The sequence below is a fragment of the Schistocerca gregaria genome, chromosome 2, assembly GCF_023897955.1.
Source record: "Schistocerca gregaria isolate iqSchGreg1 chromosome 2, iqSchGreg1.2, whole genome shotgun sequence".
NCBI lineage: Eukaryota > Metazoa > Arthropoda > Insecta > Orthoptera > Acrididae > Schistocerca > Schistocerca gregaria.
The window spans coordinates 350,359,664-350,380,136 of record NC_064921.1 but is presented as its reverse complement, the minus strand read 5'-3'; the positions used below and the strand labels follow the sequence as shown (position 1 = coordinate 350,380,136).

Here is a 20,473-nt window from a genome sequence, read left to right as displayed (position 1 = left end):
AAAACATTATTATTTTACAGTAAATGTTATAGGTCAAAAAATGTTTACCTGGATATCACACACACACACACACACACACACACACACACACACACACACACACACACACACACACTTAAGAATTCATTTACCGCACATAAAATTAACAAGAATGTTAACTTAGCATGCATGCATGGTCATGTGCAGTAGAAAACATATTACTCATATTAATGATATGAACTACAAGTAATGCTGTTACACGTGCAGATGAGAAGGGAATTTTATTTTGAAGTTGGGAGTGGAAAGCAGCCCTTTTCTTTATATGGCATCCTAAATAGAGGAACATGGAAAAACCATTAAGGGCAGTAATAACAGAAAGGATATCGAACATTACCAAGACAATGGTAATACATAACGTGACACGGCTGTAGGCACTTTCATAAGTCACATTCTTCTGATATTTATGTATAACTTGCAGCCCAGCTAGCTTTGTAAGCGTAGCACTATGTGTCTACAGTTGGATAACTTGTCTGGTATAGCTGTAATTTTCTTTAAGCGGCAGTATGTTGAGTTATGTTTAAAAATTGACAGCAGCATTAGCTAACTGTATCATCACTTTCATATAAATTAAATAATTTAAGCATAAGCAAAACATGCCACTTGGTTGCACACTGCAGCACCTACAGGCACAAACGGACTGCCTGACCGCAACTGTCGGTACGGTGGTCGCACCAGCCTGCTGCATGTGCAAAAATCTATACATCAGTTCCCAAGAATAGCCTTCACATACAGGCAGAAAAACAGGGCAGAGAACTTTAATTCATCATAGTTCAGCCAAGTTCTAACAAAGATTTATAAATTAACATTCCTTGTGAATCAATGTATCTATTAGTGAAAATCTGATCAAAATATTTACAAAAATTCCTGGGATTAACCCATATATACGTAGAAGAAGGTGCCAGGTGACTTTAATTTATAGCATGTATAGAAGGAGATTGTATGTATATGTAGATTCTTTCATGTGGCTCAATGTCCTGGTGCAAGTCTTCAACTGGACATCATTTTGGCCGTTTGTGTCTCCCTAGCTAGTTATCCAACTGGGAAAAAGAGAACCTACAGTTTAATATGGAATCCAAAACACGTTTTGTTCGTGGTGCATCTCTGTATCATTGAGACGTGACAGCTCAATTAGAAAATAAAAAGGTTTCTGGTCCAGCCAGGATTCGATCCGACGATGTTTCCATTACCAAGCACACACTTTAACTCTAGACTACCAAACCCAACTTTGATTTTACTCTTGTAAATAACACCTAAAGTTTAACATGGATTCCAAGCTCTGTTCTGCAACTGGTGAATGTCCACATCATTGAGTGTGAACACTAGGTTAAAATGGGAGCAAAAAATCTGTGGTCCAACTGAGATTTTATCTTGCATCCTTTGTGTTTTCAGGCATGTGCTTTTCTACGAGACCAGGCCTAAATGATGCTGCTCAAACTTTGCTGTTGTCTGTAGTTGCAGCGGCTGTATTGTCAGATGGCATTGCCATCATTTTCACAGTAGCAGCAACCTTTAATTCATCACTATACAGCCAATTTCCGCAAAATATTTATAAAATTGTATACGCAACCTTCCTCATGAATCAACCTATCTATTAGTCACACCTGAATCAAAATCCCTATAGTAGTTCCTGAGATTAGCCCATGGACCCAGAAGAGAAGAGGGAAGAAGAGAAGCCTGTTACTAATACTTGACGTAATATTATCTGTAATTTATGTGATTTTGCCCAGATATTTGACTAGAACAAAGAATCAACAGTATGTGCAATGCACCGTATCAGGTGTGTAATTAGGAAAATGGCAACTGACAACAAATCCCATGTGACATGATTGTCCATCATTACATACACACAAATGAAATGAATACCAAACATAGTGTTGCTGTATGAGAAAGCAATGGTAGCAAGGTCATTGATAACGTTGTCAGCATCCTTAACATGACAACTGACAAGGCTATCTGTGATACTACTACCATTATTCTCTTTTACAGCAGTGCTTTCTTCAGGTCCACTTAATTTGCATGTGTGTGAAATGATGGTTTGTCTTTGTTTTCATTGAATATCTGGGCAGAGCTACGTAATTATATTACACACACATTTATGTCCACTATTAAGAATATGTTTATCGCACATAAAATTCACAACAATGTTAACTTAGCACAATACCTACCACCATTTCATATAGTGTACTATCATTGTCAGTACTGTCAAGTATCATTTCTGTTATTACTGTCATTGTTTATGTGAGCCTCTATTTCAAATGTCAATAAAAAGGATTTCTTTCCTCTCCCTAGCTCAAAAAAAATCCTCAGACGTAGAAGGCCAACCACTGCTTTTGCCTTTACAAAGACATCCTGTTTTCTTAAACATCTATACGTAATCATAAATGGAGCTTTGTTAAATGTGGTCATTAATTTCCAAAACACTGCAGTTGTGGACTCATTCTAGCAGAGCTCTCATCACGCAAATTGCCTTCTCCATTGGTCTAGCAGGCATTTTGCTGGAGATTCTCTCTCTCTCTCTCTCTCTCTCTCTCTCTCTCTCACACACACACACACACACACACACACACACACACACACACACACACACACACACCCCTTGAGTTGCTGTACCCATGTATATGATCATATAATGCCTTACCTCAATAGGAACAATTTTCACAATCTCTTGAAAGTATCTAGCCCTACAAAAGTTTGAATAATCCCATATATGTAACACCACTACTTATAATTTATGTAATTAATATTGCAGTAATATGTTTTCTACTGCACATGTATTAATTGCTATATTCTTTTATTGTACTATAGACATAGCATCATGTGAGTCAAGCCATAGATTTTTTGATGCATAGTAGTATTTACTGTAAAACAATAAAGTGTATTAAAACAATATGTGTGTGGCCAGTAATTATAATATTTATAGTGGGAATAATTGTTTCACATTACAATGATATGAAAAATCATTTTCAATGTCTACATCTATACTCAGGGTGTATACATAGACTAGGAAAAAAAAATTCCCAGATTTATCCCGGATTTCCCGGTTAAAAATACACTTTCTCCCGGGGGAAAACATACTTTTTCCCTGTTAACTGACAGTATATTTTCTCTCAGAACTGTATATCTTATCAGTCCTTTGAATGATTATGGTTTTATACATGGGCGTAAAATTTCCCGGGGCTTAAGAAAACGTAACACAGGGGGGAAAAAAAACATGTTTTGGAAAAATCTGATGTGCAGCAACATGTACGCTGCATATTTTCGTATTAGTAAAGTATAAATTCGAATTCCACCAAACACCGCATGTTACTTTCCGAAGCATTGAAATCAATACTGTGATACGCATTTGTAAGCCAGTGATAGTTTACTGCACGTGATCTCGTCAGCCGTTGACAGTGTGTATTCTGAGCTTAGGACACGTGATGTAGTCAGCCAGCCAATAGCAACATTACTGGTAAGTAGCACGAACACAGAGACAGAAAAAGCTAATGGTTTAAATTAATATAAACAGTGTAGCTACACGAAATGCAAGGCTTTCACATATAATAATGGTCTGTAAGATTAATACGCTGCAAGAGAAGCTGAGCTTTCACATACAACGTTGGTCTTTTATGAGCGCATTACAATTTAAGATGCATCACACAAATGTGCCAGTGAATTTTTTAATAACTACATAAATGTCTGATCGTCAGGGCTCAAAATTGATCTAAATGGCTCGTCATCAAAGAGTTTATTTTTAAATGAGAGTCAAACGTTCTGTGATTTAAGAAATTCATCGTACATTCTCACACATAGTTCAACTTGCGTAAAAGGAAATTTACTTTGAGGGTAATGCTTTTCAAACCACCATTCGGAATATTTTCCCGTGACCTGTTAGAAATAGGTTCGTTTCCACAGTTGCAAGAGACCGCCAGATGACAGGCGTCACCGTGCTTGCGCAGCTATGATGTCGCAAGAAGCCCATATATTCATAAGTGTAAAACATTAAAAGATCTTTCATTATGTCATAGAAAAAGCAAGACATCAGAGGATACTCTTAGGGCATCAGAAATTCGTGACCCATACTGAAATGTGCACATTTAAAGTGCGCATTCGTATGTCCAGATTCCCAGTGAAGTAGGCCACGACCTGATATTAAGCATATCAATATGGTTTTTGGGATGTTAATTGTCTTGGAGTACCAGTACTGTGTTATCTCATGTTTGGTTTTTTATTATTTCATAATGTCATACATACTAGAACTTGAAAACATGCACTTGTAATTCAAGAACAGTGTGTGGAATTAAACACTTCGTTTCAAAAATATCGTCTGCCTCAGCGGAAAAGATTAATAAAAGAAAATTTCTTTAGCAAACCGACAAAAATAACTTCATTGTCCTGCAAGGCAATTAATGCTTGACTGTCAGAAAGGTGGAAATTTAAAAAAATCTGCAACTAACAACACATTTTAACCTTCCTTCATTATTTGAATGTATTTTAATTCACTTGCTAGCTCCCAGCCACAGAATTCTGTTTTGTTTCCATTTGACGTGAGAGCTGTAAACGAAGAAGAAACAGAAAAAAATCACTAAATGTAAACAAGGGTCACGTGGTGGCTACCCCCTTCCCCATTCCCCACTTTAACTCAGACTGCTCTGCGCATCAGCCCCGGATCTACGATATTTGCGAACCGGGTCAATACAAAAAAAATCTAATTTTCAAAAATATTTTCATCTTGAAGCGCATAAGTTTCTGAAAAGTCTGAAACCTAAAACACGTGTGTTCGAGGAAATGTTAAGATATTATTTTGTCTTAAGTGTGCCAAAGTGCAGTGCCACGCCTCTTCATAAGGCATTCTTTTATCGCACGTCACTGTATTTCCCTCTGTGGAATTGAAATGTGTATTTTTGTAATGGATGCCATCAAACCACATTCAGGACAGTGGAAATTAGAGAGGGGGGATCCGCTCCTGAACTGATTCATAGAGTTGAATCTTTCAAAGGAGTTAACAATCAGTGATTCAGAAAAAAGAACGGTAGCTCCAAACGTTTTCCACAGCAGAGAGAGAGAGAGAGAGAGAGAGAGAGAGAGAGAGAGAGAGAGAGAGAGAGAGAGAGAGAGCAGCAGGGCCTCTGCTGGTCAGAGCACACTGCATGCCACACAACACAGCCAGTGCCGGCCTCTGCCCTGCTTCTGCCTTGGCTGCATGCATTGTGCAGTGCCCCATTGGGTTTTGTGTTTCACATATGCTGTGCCGTCTCTGTGCTTCCTCTGCTGCATGCAGTGTCTGGCGCACTTTAACTTAGCATCACACTCCGCCGGCGATCGTTTCAGTCACATGTCCTACCCTCTGGGCAGTTGATGCGAGCAACAGGTCAGAGAGCCTCCTAGCGGAGAACATAAGAACTACTTGCAACAACCTGCTCGCAAGAGAACGGACGATTTGTCTTGGAGCTGGTGACTGGTGGCTGTTCACCGCTCCCCCCACCCTCGGAACTCGCCCGCTCAACGCTCACCCCACCGTACTCGACTCTAGCCAGAGCATTGAGCAAAGCAACTCAGGTGTCACTCTGGTCTCACGTAGAGCTCGCGGCTCGACCTGCTTGACTCAGCGCCTCTGGATCGGAGTTCGTCTCTACTGGATATTGTTCTTCGTAGTAATACCGCTATGTATATTACATTATTATGTTATGTATACATCATTTGTTTTTATTTTATTTGTTTAAACTGATCAGATTAGGTTCCTGACAACTCCTTTTACTATAGGATTTTTATTATGGACACTCGAATTTACGCTTTAATTACGAGCAAACCGATAAATGTATCGCAAAATGTGATACACCAATATTTTCCTTGTTTTATTCTGCGTAAGGCTATATGCAGCACTTTAGTCTTAGTCAAATTTATGTAATTTTTTTTCTTATTGTGGTGCGTATTTTGCGATTTTAGGTGTCTCCAGAAGGAAACTTTCACTTTAAAAATATATGGCTTGCGATGTATTTGTACAAGGTTAATGAAATTTTAATACATTATAGCCAAATATATTTTTAATGTAAATCTCAAGTTACAACATTTTCCGATCACCCAAAAAACCACGATAGTGCAAAATAAGTCAATAATCAAAAACTTTGTCATATCGTGGAAATTTCAATAAACAACACAAAATTCTTACTCATTATCTGTGTTACTTCAAAATAGGACCAAATAAGATCAAAATACAGGTATAGTACTGGAATAAACCAAGTTTAAAGGGCAATGTGCCTTCCATATATTTTCTACTGTGAATGAGTGGTGAGTCATGAAAAAGAGCTAGTTCATTTCAGGGAGTGAACAGTTCTGATCCGATCTCTGAAAAGAACAGTTTTGCCAATCTCTAGTGGAAATTAAAATGTCTTGTGGTGCCTCTCCTGCTTACAGTCGGCCGGTTTGACATCCTGTCCCCCCTCTTTTAAAAAAAGATCTTCAGAAAATTTGCGCTCTTTGTTCCCTATCAGCTAACAACTTGCTGCTTTGTTTGACATAAAATTAAATATAGGATACATAAACCCAGTAAAGACATGAGATAAGCAAGACAATACACATTTCTTCAAACTTTAGCTCCTAGAATTTCTCTCTCTCTAATCTTGCTACATTACGTCTATTTTGTCACAGTCTGCCAGATAAAACAGAATAGGCTCTTCTAATATTGCAGCAATTTTGCAACACACACCAAATAAACTAGACTGTTTTCGCACAAATGGCCATTTTTTATAACACGACGGAATATAATTCATGAAGTACCAATATAAAATGCCTATTAGGCCTACTACAAGCAAAAATCTTTACGCTAGGAAGCAGTTTCACACTTCATTCATACGCTCCAGTTTCTCAAGCATGAGCTCCAAAAGTGATAGTATTAAATTTTTATAAAAACTTGGAATCATCATATTGTTTCATAATTTGTGTGATGTCCCCGTTTCCTCTCATTCCTCGTTCTAACAAACAGTCTTGTTATCTCTAATTCTATAATTATTCCTGCCAGTGTCAAAGCTAATTCGCAGGTTAACTTCAGTAACTCTGCGGGAATCACCGGTTAAGTTATCCCGCAATTATTCTACAGTTAGGCTTTGTTAGATGTTCCTACAACACATTTTCCGTGCTTCTTCCAGAATACAACTTAAAGCAGCTACTAGCCGGGGACTGTATAACTGGCTGTTACTAGTATAGTGATCTGGCCAAAAATTTTCTGTCAAAATTTCATTTTCTTTGATACACCGAGAAGGTAGTACGTCATCTTTCTTACCTGTTGTTTGTTTATTTCCACTCCTGCAGTCTGAATCTACGGATATCGCTCATCATTCGCAAACCCAATCAGACAGCAGTTGGCCTTCATCCATTCGGCCTTAACTCCGCTCAGCTCGTATAGCCCCTTTTGTTTGTAGGAAAGTTTGTTTCTACATTCGACGAGGATTCCCCTGACAGAGACATCGTGTACACTATGCATGCATTCACAAATCAACTTATGATTCATTCAGAAATCAACTTAGAATGTGTTCAAAAACCGACAGGGATGCGTTTCAAAGTCATATGAATAATCAATAAACTAACGTGTGCTGGATGCTAGTCGTTTTGTGAAACAAGGTTTTTACCCCTAAAGAATATGAATTTAACTACCCCCCCCCCCCTTTCTAGATTTGGGCCTGCTGCGCATGCATGAATCTGACAGAGTGGGCACTCCAGTATAATTTTTCCCAGTAGCATCTAGCTGCTTGCTGCGACTGCTTACACAACCAACAGCCCATTTCTGTAGCCAGAAGCGGGAGAAGGTACTACTCAAATGCGCATGTGCATGATCCCGCTTGTAACTGCTAAAACAAATCTAATGTAAACAGTTGTGACGTCACACTCATCGGAGGCAATTTGTTGTTCGGAAGCATTGTATAGTCTTCCTAAAGCCTTTGACGTATTTTGCTGTTGACAGACGCGTGAATGAGCACTGTGTTTTGTTGCTGTATATGGCACATTTCCTTTACAATTTAAAGTTTTTTGTTTTGTTTTTCTCTTCTTCATGTTTTATTGCTGCAATATTATTCTGCAATAGCGGGATACAGTAATATCCTTTGTTAGAGTATCGGTTCTCACCAATCAAAATTACAAAAATTTAACTGGAAACAAAAACAATGAAAAAATCCTGGAATTCTAAAAAATTCCCGGGTTTTTCCCGGTTTTCTCCTGGATGAAAAAATTCCCGGATCTCCCGGGTCGTATACACCCTGATACTCTAAAAACCAGCTTGAACTGCACTGCAGAAGATACATCTCATTGTATCAGTTATTGTGGCTTCTTCCTGTTCTATTCACATAGGGAGTGTGGGAAGAATGAACGGCTGAATGCCTCTGCGAGTGTTGTAATTATTCTAGCTGTGTCCTCACGATCCCTATGTTAGCGATAAGTAGGACATTGCATATTTTTAGAGTCATTGTTTAAAGCCAGTTCTTGAAACTGCGTTAGTAGACTTTCTCAGGAGAGTTTATGCCCACTTTCAAAAGTCTGCCAGTTCAGTTTCTTTAGAATCTCTGTGCCACTATCCCATGACTCAAGGATCAATCCATATCAAGTGGTCCAAGAAAAATAATTGACTGCCTGACCATCTCAGAAAAAAATATATTTGCTGTGTGAATTATCCAGTGTTTAGTAGTCTCAAAAATATTTTAAAAAATTCATTGTTTATTATTTTGAAATGGTGGTCATGTGTGTTCCAGGCCTCATGCATTTTTTTGTATTTGCAAGCATCTACATTTTTCACAATTATTCAGTAGTGGATTGTCATATGCCTTTCAGATGAAATGCATTTAGTTCAATACACTCTGGGCTACAAATTAACATTGTCACTTAGCTGAATGTGTTCTTTAACATAGTTTTCATAGTTCAAAGTTAATAGCCACAAATTAAAAAACTCAATTTTTGAACAGCAGTTTTCCAAAGAAAGATTAATTTCTCAGATTTAATATTTTTTCTGCTATTACACTGTATAATATAGTTACTTTTTATAGAGTATCAATGGTGAGCAGCTTACACTTTAAAAATTACACTATTTTAAAAAATGGATGTTTTTTAATTTTCCATTTCATGGCCTGCAATATCTTTATTGGGTGACCAGAGAAAAGTATGAATATTTCTCAGTCAATAGACCTTTATGATATCAAACTTCAGTATAAATTTCAACTTTGAGATTCAATTGGAAGTTATGGAAAAATTACAAACACAAGTCAAAAATACGTTTTTTTAACATCTGTGATTTCTAGGCTTATGGAATAAAATATATTAGTTACAGTATATAATTTAATCATATCCATGATAACTTACTTTTTTATAGAAAATACGCCTACTAATTACATTACATTGTTCTCTTGTTATTGGTTTTTAGTACATCGCTCATTGAACATTTGAGAAATTTGTTCACTCAGTTTGGGTGTTCGATCATAAGTTGTAAATTCCATGGGAGACAGCTTCCTTAGAACATTTTTAAGTGGAATCCAAACTTTATCCTACTCAATTTTTTTTTAAAAAAAAAGATGTCCTTGGTCCTGGAGGGCGATAAAATACAACATGTACATCTTGGTTTTGACAGTCAATATTATCAACTTCGCCAATCCACACTGTTCATCGTAAACACATGCCACTATGTCTTAATTTTGAAGAACCAGTTGTACAAGTTTTCCACACTGATGAAGTTCACTATCAGGCCAAGTTGATGTGATCTTACACTTCAGTAAGTTGTGTGAATGGGATACAAAACAATGAAAAGATCAAGTGCCTTTAATCTTCTGACAAGTGTTGTACCTTTCCTTCAAGACACTGTCAGACTTCTTGTATTTCCTCACATCGTACAAAAATGTAATTCCTTTGATATGGTTTTTACCCAATTCAAACATTTCTTGATATGTTATGATTGTCATCGGTCCACTGCAGACTTACTTATTGGTTTTTTTATGGAAGGGTGGTGCTGTTTAATGTAGTTTGTTAATTTTAGTTGAAAAATATGCCCTGCTGTAGTCTTGTGTTCAAGGTCGTCACTTTATGATGCACAAGCTGTGGCTCATTAGTTTATCTTCATCTTCACAATAGACTACAAATGGATTAACTGTGGCCTGTTTGTTTACCCAGAGGTGCCTTTGTACTTCATCTTAAACAACAAAGGAATAATTTTCCAAAAAGTCAGCAGGAACTAAGCATTCATCAGCTACCAAGGTCTGCTTTGTCTTTCAAAAATTTACTTTGAGCTTTTGCAACAAAATGATGCATTTTCAGATTTTCAAGGTTAACCACCAGGACTTCAAAAAACTCTTCATGCTTTTATGACTGTCCCCATTTCAGTTCTGTCTTGTCACCCATTGTTTTTATTTTATATTGTCAGGCATCAAATCGCCATCTTCAGATCAATCAAGTCAAGGAAGGCTTGTTTGCCTGGGTAATATTCACATTTTCCCTTGATCACAGAATTGTAACTGCCAATATTACGTACCGCAACTTCCAAACGGTCTTTATAGTCAACTTTAAGATTGGCCCCATCTATCATCAACTTTACGTTCTAATGATACAAACAAACAAACATTATGGGTGCCAAATGCCCCTGCAACAATACACCATCCTGGTCTCAACTCGAAAAACTTTGATGTTCCAATTTTAATGTCAGGATTTTCTTTTTTAAATTCAATGAATAGTGCAATTAAATTACACAATACTAATCATTTTTGTCTTTTAATTTTAGAACCATTTTCTTTCACAGAAACACAGTCTTTTTTACCAGACATCAAACAGCTGTTATTGTCATTGTCATAATACATAATAACTTTAGAAATGCTGGTACAATTCTGTGTTCTTTTACTAATTGCCTTGTTAACTTAACAAGACACTCTGACACATTAAATTCATTGCTAACTTTTGATCAACTCCAAGAATTTGGCAGTAAACTGCTAATCTTAATTTTATCCACTTTGTTTGAAGTACTGCGGTTAATTTTTCTATGTTGTATTTTGAAATGAAATTTCCAAATTCTTTTTGACTGTAGCTGCCACTTTCTCAATTGTTGTATTCAAGGCACTTTGTCTCTTATCTTGACTTAGTGTTCTAATTTTACTAGCAGGCAATATACCCAGGATTTCACAAGCTGTATCTACTTTTTTTTTAATGGTTTCTGACAAGTCACAAAATTCTGTATCAGATTTCACTATCGTTTCTCTTGTGAATTACAAATATCTTACAATAACATGGTGGACACAATGATTTTCCTGGTATGAGACTGACAAAAGGGCTTTTATCTTTAGAATAATGATCAAATGCTACAGGTATTTCTCACAGATCTTTTGCTGTAGGTTTCTTATGTTTCCCAAAAGAACCCATATAAAAATGACCAAAAAGGTGATTAAAATTTTCATTTCATGGTACTTGCACGCTGATTTGACCTCTGGGCCGAATTAAGTAAAACACCACTTTTTTTTCACTGTAATCTTCAATTAAAGTAATGTCTTTAGGATACACTCCATACACACTTTTATGACATGCTTCATTAACAATAACACCAATCAGAACTGCACACTTCTAGAACTTCTAGCTAAATAAGTGTGAGTAGACAATTGTTGGTGTAAGGGGAAGACAACTATCAGACTTGTATACGCTAGCAGATGCAATTGTTAACCTGCTGAAAATTACCACAGCATTGTTTCGACAAATGCTCATTAGCTAGTGTAATGTGGTGTGTTACATTATGCAATTGGTAGATACTTTATTTGTTTAGCCTATCAGATATCGCAGATGGTAAAAAACGTATTTTTGACATGTATTTGTAATCTTATTTTCATAACTTCAAATTGAATATCAAAGTTGAAATTTATATTGAAGTTTAATATCATAAAGGTCTATTAACTGAGAAATTTTCCTATTTTTATTTGGTCCTCCAACAAAGATATTGCAAGCCACAAAATGGAAAAATTAAAAATTCGGGTTGACCGAAGCGTCCGATCCCACCCATCGGCTTTGAACCGTGACGTAATGTGGTCGTCGTGTGTGACGGCGCGGAATTTAGTTTGTGAAAGTGGCGTGTTTGTACATGTCGTTTTGATGTGATCGGTTGTGCTCTCTGGTAGTGTGTTAGGTGATGTTTTTGGTTTTGAGTTTGCGAGTGTAGCATCATGCAGGAATTTTGGTAAATTGCTTTTTTTATGTCGTTGGTCCCCCCCCATGAACCACAAACCTTGCCGTTGGTGGGGAGGCTTGCGTGCCTCAACGATACAGATAGCTGTACCGTAGGTGCAACCACAACGGAGAGATATCTGTTAAGAGGCCAGACAAACGTGTGGTTCCTGAAAAGGGGAAGCATCCTTTTCAGTAGTTGCAGGGGAAACAGTCTGGAAAATGGACTGATCTGGCCTTGTAACACTAACCAAAACGGCCTTGCTGTGCTGGTACTGCGAACGGCTGAAAGCAAGGGGAAACTACAGCCGTAATGTTTCCCGAGGGCATGCAGCTTTACTGTGTGGTTAAATGATGATGGCGTCCTCTTGGGTAAAATATTCTGGAGGTAAAATAGTCCCCCATTCGGATCTCCGGGTGGGGACTATTCAGGAGGACGTCGTTATCAGGAGGAAGAAAACTGGTGTTCTACAGATCGGAGCGTGGAATGTCAGATCCCTTAATCAGGCAGGTAGGTTAGAAAATTTATAAAGGGAAATGGATACGTTAAAGTTAGATATAGTGGAAATTAGTGAAGTTCACTGGCAAGAGAAACAATACTTTTGGTCAGGTGAATACAGGGTTATAAACACAAAATCAAATAGGGGTAATGCAGGAGTAGGTTTAATAATGAATAAGAAAATAGGAATGCGGGTAAGCTACTACAAACAGCATAGTGAACGCATTATTGTGGCCAAGATAGACACAAAGCCCATGCCTACGACAGTAGTACAAGTTTATATGCCAACTAGCTCTGCAGATGATGAAGAAATTGATGAAATGTATGATGAGATAAAAGAAATTATTCAGGTAGTGAAGGGAGACGAAAATTTAATAGTCATGGGTGACTGGAATTCGTCAGTAGGACAAGGGAGAGAAGGAAACATAGTAGGTGAATATGGATTGGGGCTAAGAAATGAAAGAGGAAGCCGCCTAGTAGAATTTTGCACAGAGCATAACTTAATCATAGCTAACACTTGGTCCAAGAATCATAAAAGAAGATTGTATACATGGAAGAAGCCTGGAGATACTGACAGAGTTAGAAACCAGGTTAAAAACTGTAAGACATTTGAGGGGCAGATGTGGACACTGACCACAATCAGTTGGTTATGAACTGTAGATTAAAACTGAAGTAACTGCAAAAAGGTGGGAATTTAAGGAGATGGAACCTGGATAAACTGACTAAACCAGAGGTTGTACAGAGTTTCAGGGAGAGCATAAGGTAACAATGGACAAGAATGGGGGAAGGAAATATAGTAGAAGAAGAATGGGTAGCTTTGAGGGATGAAGTAGTGAAGGCAACAGAGGATCAAGTAGGTAAAAAGACGAGGGCTAGGGCTAGTAGAAATCCTTGGGTGACAGAAGAAATATTGATTTAAATCGATGAAAGAAGAAAATACAAAAATGCAGTAAATGAAGCAGGCAAAAAGGAATACAAACTTCTCAAAAATGGGATGGACAGAAAGTGCAAAATGGCTAAGCAGGCATGGCTAGAGGACAAATTTAAGGATGTAGAGGCTTAACTCACTAGGGGCAAGATAGATACTGCCTAGAGGAAAATTAAAGAGACCTTTGGAGAAAGCAGAACCACTTTTATGAATAGCAAGAGCTCAGATGGAAACCCACTTCTTAGCAAAGAAGGGAAAGCAGAAAGGTGGAAGGAGTATATGGAGTATCTATACAAGGGCAATGTACTTCAGGGCAATATTATGGATATGGAAGAAGATGTAGACGAAATGGGAGATGTGATACTGCTTGAAGAGTTTGACAGAGCACTGTAAGACCTAAGTCGAAACAAGGCCCCGGGAGTAGACAACATTCCATTAGAACTACTGACAGCCATGGGAGAGCCAGTCCTGACAAAACTCTACCATCTGGTGAGCAAGATGTATGAGACAAGCAAAATACCCTCAGACTTCAAGAAGAATATAATAATTCCAATCACAAAGGAAGCAGGCATTGACAGATGTGAAAATTACCGAACTATCAATTTAATAAGTCACAGCTGCAAAATACTAACACGAATTTTTTACAGACAAATGGAAAAACTGGTAGAAGCCGACCTCGGGGAAGATCAGTTTGGATTCCGTAGAAATGTTGGAACACATGAGGCAATACTGACCCTATGACTTATCTTAGAAAAGAGATTAAGGAGAGGCAAACCTGCATTTCTAGCATTTGTAGACTTAGAGAAAGTTTTTGACAATGTTGACTGAAGGTGACAGGGGTAATATGCAGGGAGCAAAAGGCTATTTACAATTTGTACAGAAACCAGAGGGCAGTTATAAGAATCAAGGGGCATGAAAGAGAAGCAGTGGTTGGGAAGGGAGTGAGGCAGGGTTGTAGCCTCTCCCCGATGTTATTCAATCTGTATATTGAGCAAGCAGTAAAGAAAACGAAAGAAAAATTTGGAGTAGGTATTAAAATCCATGGAGAAGAAAAAATAACTCCAAGGTTTGCCGATGACATTGTAATTCTGTCAGAAACAGCAATGGATTTGGAAGAGCAGTTGAACGGAATGGACAGTGTCTTGAAAGGAGGGTATAAGATGAACATCAACAAAAGCAAAACAAGGATAATGGAATAGTCGAATTAAATTGGGTGATGCTGAGGGAATTAGATTAGGAAACGAGACACTTAAAGTAGTAAAGGGGTTTTGCTATTTATGGAGCAAAATAACTGATGATGGTCGTAGTAGAGAGGATATAAAATGTAGACTGGCAATGGCATGGGAAGCGTTTCTGAAGAAGAGAAATTTGTTAACATCGAGTACAGATTTAAGTGTCAGGAAGTCATTCCTGAAAGTATTTCTATGGAGTGTAGCAATGTATGGAAGTCAAATATGGACTATAAATAGTTTGGACAAGAAGAGAATAGCTTTCGAAATGTGGTGCTACAGAAGAATTCTGAAGATTAGATGGGTAGATCACATAACTGATGAGGAAGTGTTGAATAGGATTGGGGAGAAGAGAAGTTTGTGGCACTACTTGACCAGAAGAAGGGATCGGTTGGTAGGACATGTTCTGAGGCATTAAGGGATCACCAATTTAGTATTAGAGGGCAGCGTGGAGGGTAAAAATCGTAAAGGGAGACCTAGAGATGAATACACTAAACAGATTCAGAAGGATGTAGGCTGCCGTAGGTACTGGGAGTCTCAGGACTAAAGACAACAACAACATGACTTTGGTAGGTATGGATATGATTGACAGGGTCAACAGTTTTCGGTTGTCGGCTTGTGATGGGGGGACAGTGCATTGTCTCTAACAAAATTTCTTCAACAATTCGGATTTTTGGATGAAGTCGTGAAGTGTTCCGTATGTCTTGAAGAAATAAGGCTTACTTAAAGTTCCGGCGTCTCGGACCGGGGACCGCTATATGTGGAGATGTCGTAAGGGTAACAGGTCAAGGGAAGTGTTTGATCCCAATGTGTGGCTGTGAATGTTGGTACTGGTATCGGGAGATGTATTTGAGCTATATAGGTCAAGGAAGTGTTAGGTCTCAATTTATGGGATCAGGAGCTAGTGTTGAGCTATATACGTCAAGGGAAGTGTCCCATTCCAGATGATGGGGAGTTTTGTGATGTCGATTTTTTTTGTTGTTTTGCGCGGTTTTGTATGGGTGTGGGTGTCTAAATTTGTTTATATTTAGTTTGTCCTCACCCAAAACCCCCGTATTTCCCGTGCTTGTCCCATTAGTGTCATTAGGCTTTTTGTGGGACGTGTGTGTGTGTTTTTCGATGTATTTTCATCCTCATAATGTGTACGTATTGACTTTTTATGCGCCGTATTGGAATCGTGGTTTATGGTCGTTTCCACCATATTTGCAGGTTCGGACGCTTCCGTATTTCCAAAAAATCCATTTTTTAAACTAGTGTATTTTTTAAAGTGTAAGCTGCTCACCATTGATACTCTATAAAAAGTAACTGTACTATACAGTTTAATAGCAGAAAAAATATTAAATCTGTGAAATTAATCTTTCTTTGGAAAACTACTCTTCAAAAATCGTTTTTTTTTTTTTTTTTTTTTTTTTTTTTGTGGCTGATTACTTTGAACTATTAAAATTTTATTTAAGAATACATTCAGCTAAGTGATAATGATGTTAATTTGTAGCCCAGAGTGTGTTGAACCAAATGCATTTTATATGAAAGTTTTAGGACAATGAATACTGAATAGTTGTAAAAATGTAGATGCTTGCAAATATGAAAAAACGCATGCGGCCTGAAACAAATTTGGCCACTCTTTCAAAATAAAATAATAACCAATATATGTTATGACTACTAAACATTGGGGAATTCACCCAGCAAATATAAAATTTTTCAGAGATGGTCAAGCAACCAGTGCGGGACCACTTGGTATGGATTGGCCCCTTACTATTAGAATATCTTAACTGAATGGATGACATGTTACCCTTTTATAGCACCTTCCTTTTCTTCCTCTCACAACTTCCCTGAAATGTGTATATACCCCACCTTGTTTGTGCCTGGATCAGAAAAAGTGACTATCAGTAAATTGTTTCAGGACAGTCACCATAGCAACAAAACAAGAAAATGTAGTGTGTGCACCATATTTTTGCTCAACTACGTCAACAGCTGGTCACGACAGTCAGTCAGGGGGAACACTTGTGGCTGGTAGCAAAATTATGCAGATTATGTTCTGTAATACAAATCTCTGTGTGGAAATTTCTTTCTGATGTCAAAATAGTACAGATGTCAAAACAGTACAGAAAGTGCACATCAAGGGAATAAGGGCAGAAGCTGCACAGGAGGTCCCACTTACAGCTTCCTTATTTTATGCCTGATAAATGTACATATTACGCATCAAAATATTCATGCTTGTACACGATCTTGTACGAGTTTCCTGAATGTTCCGCAACTGTTTCCAGCCTTTTACTCTCACTCGTCCACTTTGATTAAACACGTTATCTTTTAAGCTGTTGTGTAAAAGTTGTGTGCCAATTCTCAAGGTCTTTCGGCACTGTGCGATTTAAAATTTGCTGGCCAAACAATAAGAAAACTCAAACTCATAAGGTCAGAACAAATTATGAATTTACGCCCCTGCTTGTTTACCACTGTGCTTTCTACAACATTATGGAGGCAACCTGCATGCATATTACATTATGAGCAATATACCTGAAGTAATAAATCAGAAGGGCACCACAGACCAAATCCTTTGTCTCCAGAAATGTAACACGGGATGTGAGTAATCTCCATACCTGTAGGAAGAATAGTAATATATCAGAAGAACAACTAGGCTAATTTTGTATATGGTAATAACGGTACAAAAATAGAAAACATTCTATGTTACAGAAAAAATGGGCAATTTAATATGGACATCAAACGCACTTCTCATGCTGTAATATAAAATATAATACGTGCAGAAGAATGTTGCATAAATGTAGACTACGTATCCACTTACTTCACCCTCTACAAATATATCGGGCAACTTGCATACGAGATACTTCCGCATATGTGCCAACAGGGGCACATTCATTGCAGTGCACGTCAGAAACATGGTGCCCATCAAACCTTTGCATACTGGCGCCTTGTCTGAAACAAACACATTGCTTGCGAGTGATATTCAAAAACTAACAAATCCAGACGCAGGGCAGTTAACCTAATTCCTGTTGCATTCAAATCACAGATGTCAACTAACATTGCGTAAGTTCTGTAGATATGACAGAACGGCACAGCTATTCTCTAATACAGTGTTCAAGAGTGACACTATTATATTGTCATGCATCACTCAACATTCTACCAAAAAGGCATTGCCAAAATAAGTCAGACAATAATTCGTCATCAAATAACAACACTTACAAAATCCTGTTGTGCTGTATGGTGAAAGAATTGCAGCCATTGTTGATTTCGTAATATTATTCAGACAATTTCTTTCGCGAATATTTTCTGACGATCGACCTAAACATTACACCACGCATATAAGTTAGACAGCACACAACAATTTCACAAGGTAATTACGTCTCATGATCTCCAACACAATACACAACAGTACCAGACACCTGGCGTCCAAAGCGAATCACGAAGATATTCCTGACATCTGAAAGTCAATAGTAACAATGTATCAGTTTCTCACTTTGAATAGTGGTATGACGCAATAAGGTCGATCTTCATTTGACTCAACGGAACAGAATGTTAAAAATCCCACTGTGCTTTTCAAATTTACGCAAGGTGTGAACAGAACGAAACAGGTTGGTTGAAGGCCAAGGTTTCTCAAGACAAAAGCAAAGTCTGACATATTAGACAGAAAAGAGCTACGACGCTGGGATTGACACTGGGTCTGTGTCGTCGTCTGCTAACATAGATAGCATAAATGAATTACAAAGTTATTTAATACAAGCTGATACCGTACTGTTTGCTGACGATAAAATGACTTGAATGTGATATAACTCTTCACTACAGCTCAGAAGGAGACTTGCTTGCACAAAAGTCGATATAACAACAGAAGAAGCAGGTGAAAGGTTCACAGATAACTGCTTATTTGTAAATGAGGAAAGAACATTATGGGCGAATTTCGGACACATATAATACAATCTAAATATAATATAATTGTGAAGCTACTCAAGCAGAAGATACTACAAATAATAAGAAAAATGTTTAAAAATCTGTTTGGATGAGCATATGAAGCAACGATTAACATGTTGACATGCTCAATAAAAAAATTAGGGAAATGCTGATGTGTATCCAGCATGCTTAAAAACCACTGCCTCGTATACATTTATGCATAGTCCATCATGACAGGGTGTCTTCTTTTGGGATAATTCAAGTCTGGCAAATCGTTCATTTATTATTCAAACTCGAGCAAAACGTAAAATGGGCTGCATGTAGGATGCCCTGTTGGAACATTTCCAATGAAATTAAAATTATGACTTCTCAATCTATTTCTATCTGTGGAAGACTCCACTTTTTGAAATCTCATCCCCCAGGTTTTTTCTTTAAACACTGGTTACAGTGAGTGTTCAATAAGACGCGGCAACGATTTTCATAAAGAAGTATATAAGAAAGATCAGTATTATGGGTGCATTATACTAACCCAAAATTCTTGTTAGTGCCAGTCCCTTAAGAATTAAAAGGATACCAAAGTTCTGCAGTTTCAAAAATGAGTTTAAAAGTGTTACTAAGTGTAAGACTTTACAGTGTTAGTGAATACATAAATTTTCAGAATTTCAGTACAACTATCACATAATTTGTGTTACATGTAGTCATGTGTCACTTTGTACCCAGACTGGCTGATGCTCTGAGTCAGTACAGAAGCTTGTTCTTCATAAATAGTGGTGTTATAATCAAGAACTGCATAAATAAAAAAACTAAGTTAATGATATGATATAGTGCGCAGTATAAATTACTCATTTTTAGGTGTGCATAAAAATGAATTAATCTGAAACTTTAATTTCTTGGTTTATATATTTAGTTTTTAAGATCTGATCGCAGACACCATTAGATAAGATGGTTTTATTCATTTGTTCTGTATCACCACGTGAAAATCGTATGTCATTGTATAGGATAAAAAGGATGCTCAATAAATAAATAATAAGCAGTCGACATTGTTTTGCCACTCTCATTCGAGCTATAATCGTGGATTTTGTGATTTACCATCTTCTTATTCTGTGTTTAATTATTTTACTTTATTTTTGAGACACATTAACGTGATGACTTTGATATTTTTTGCATTGCGTGTTCTCCCACAAGAGAGGGCTAATTCATGAAAGCGAAAAATGATTTACGTTTTTCATCAATTGAAAAGAGTTGACACCCACACTTTGCGTAAATAAGAACATAAATTGATGAAGCAATTTTCATTAATTTATAATGTTTTTCTATGTGAAACTTGCAACACTACCGAAGGGAAGAAACAATTGTTTCTGATGGTGTTTGCTACATAGAAAAAAACACAGAGGGTAAGGTCAATAAGCTCTATATATTATTAATAAAGGTTTTTGTATATATTTTCCCTAGCAAATAAATATCAATGTTTCGAATTATTGTTTCATTTCTCATAAATTTACTATACAAATTTAATCAAGAATATCCATTACAATGTCTGTTTTGGTGTTTAATAAACTTTGTCGTTGGTAGTTCCTTAATTCTGGTACTATATTCCGACTTTCTGAATCACAAATGGCATCCCACAACATCACTTCCACTATTCACTACTGGGATAAGCGACTTGACATCTTATTGAAATTCCATCTAATGTGAACATTTCATTATTTGATGGTGGTGTCACTTGTCCTCCCA

The 20,473-nt window shown here is 37.3% G+C and overlaps 1 protein-coding gene across 4 annotated transcripts in view; it reads right to left on the bottom strand.

The window, feature by feature from the left end:
* LOC126337030 (uncharacterized) overlaps positions 1-18,617 on the bottom strand; it is a 55,437-nt gene extending 36,820 nt beyond the window's left edge. Inside the window, exons 1-4 of one of the 4 annotated variants that reach the window (XM_050001315.1) lie at positions 18,231-18,617; positions 18,038-18,136; positions 17,640-17,770; positions 17,354-17,436 (exon numbers count right to left, since the gene is read on the bottom strand). In XM_050001315.1, the coding sequence (XP_049857272.1) occupies positions 17,354-17,436; positions 17,640-17,770; positions 18,038-18,077 (254 nt within the window). In that variant the 5' untranslated portion in view covers positions 18,078-18,136; positions 18,231-18,617. Of the gene's footprint in view, positions 1-17,353; positions 17,437-17,639; positions 17,771-18,037 lie in introns of all 4 variants that reach the window. The other 3 variants (XM_050001318.1, XM_050001314.1, XM_050001317.1) reach the window with 3 other exon arrangements.
* Positions 18,618-20,473: the final 1,856 nt, after the last annotated feature.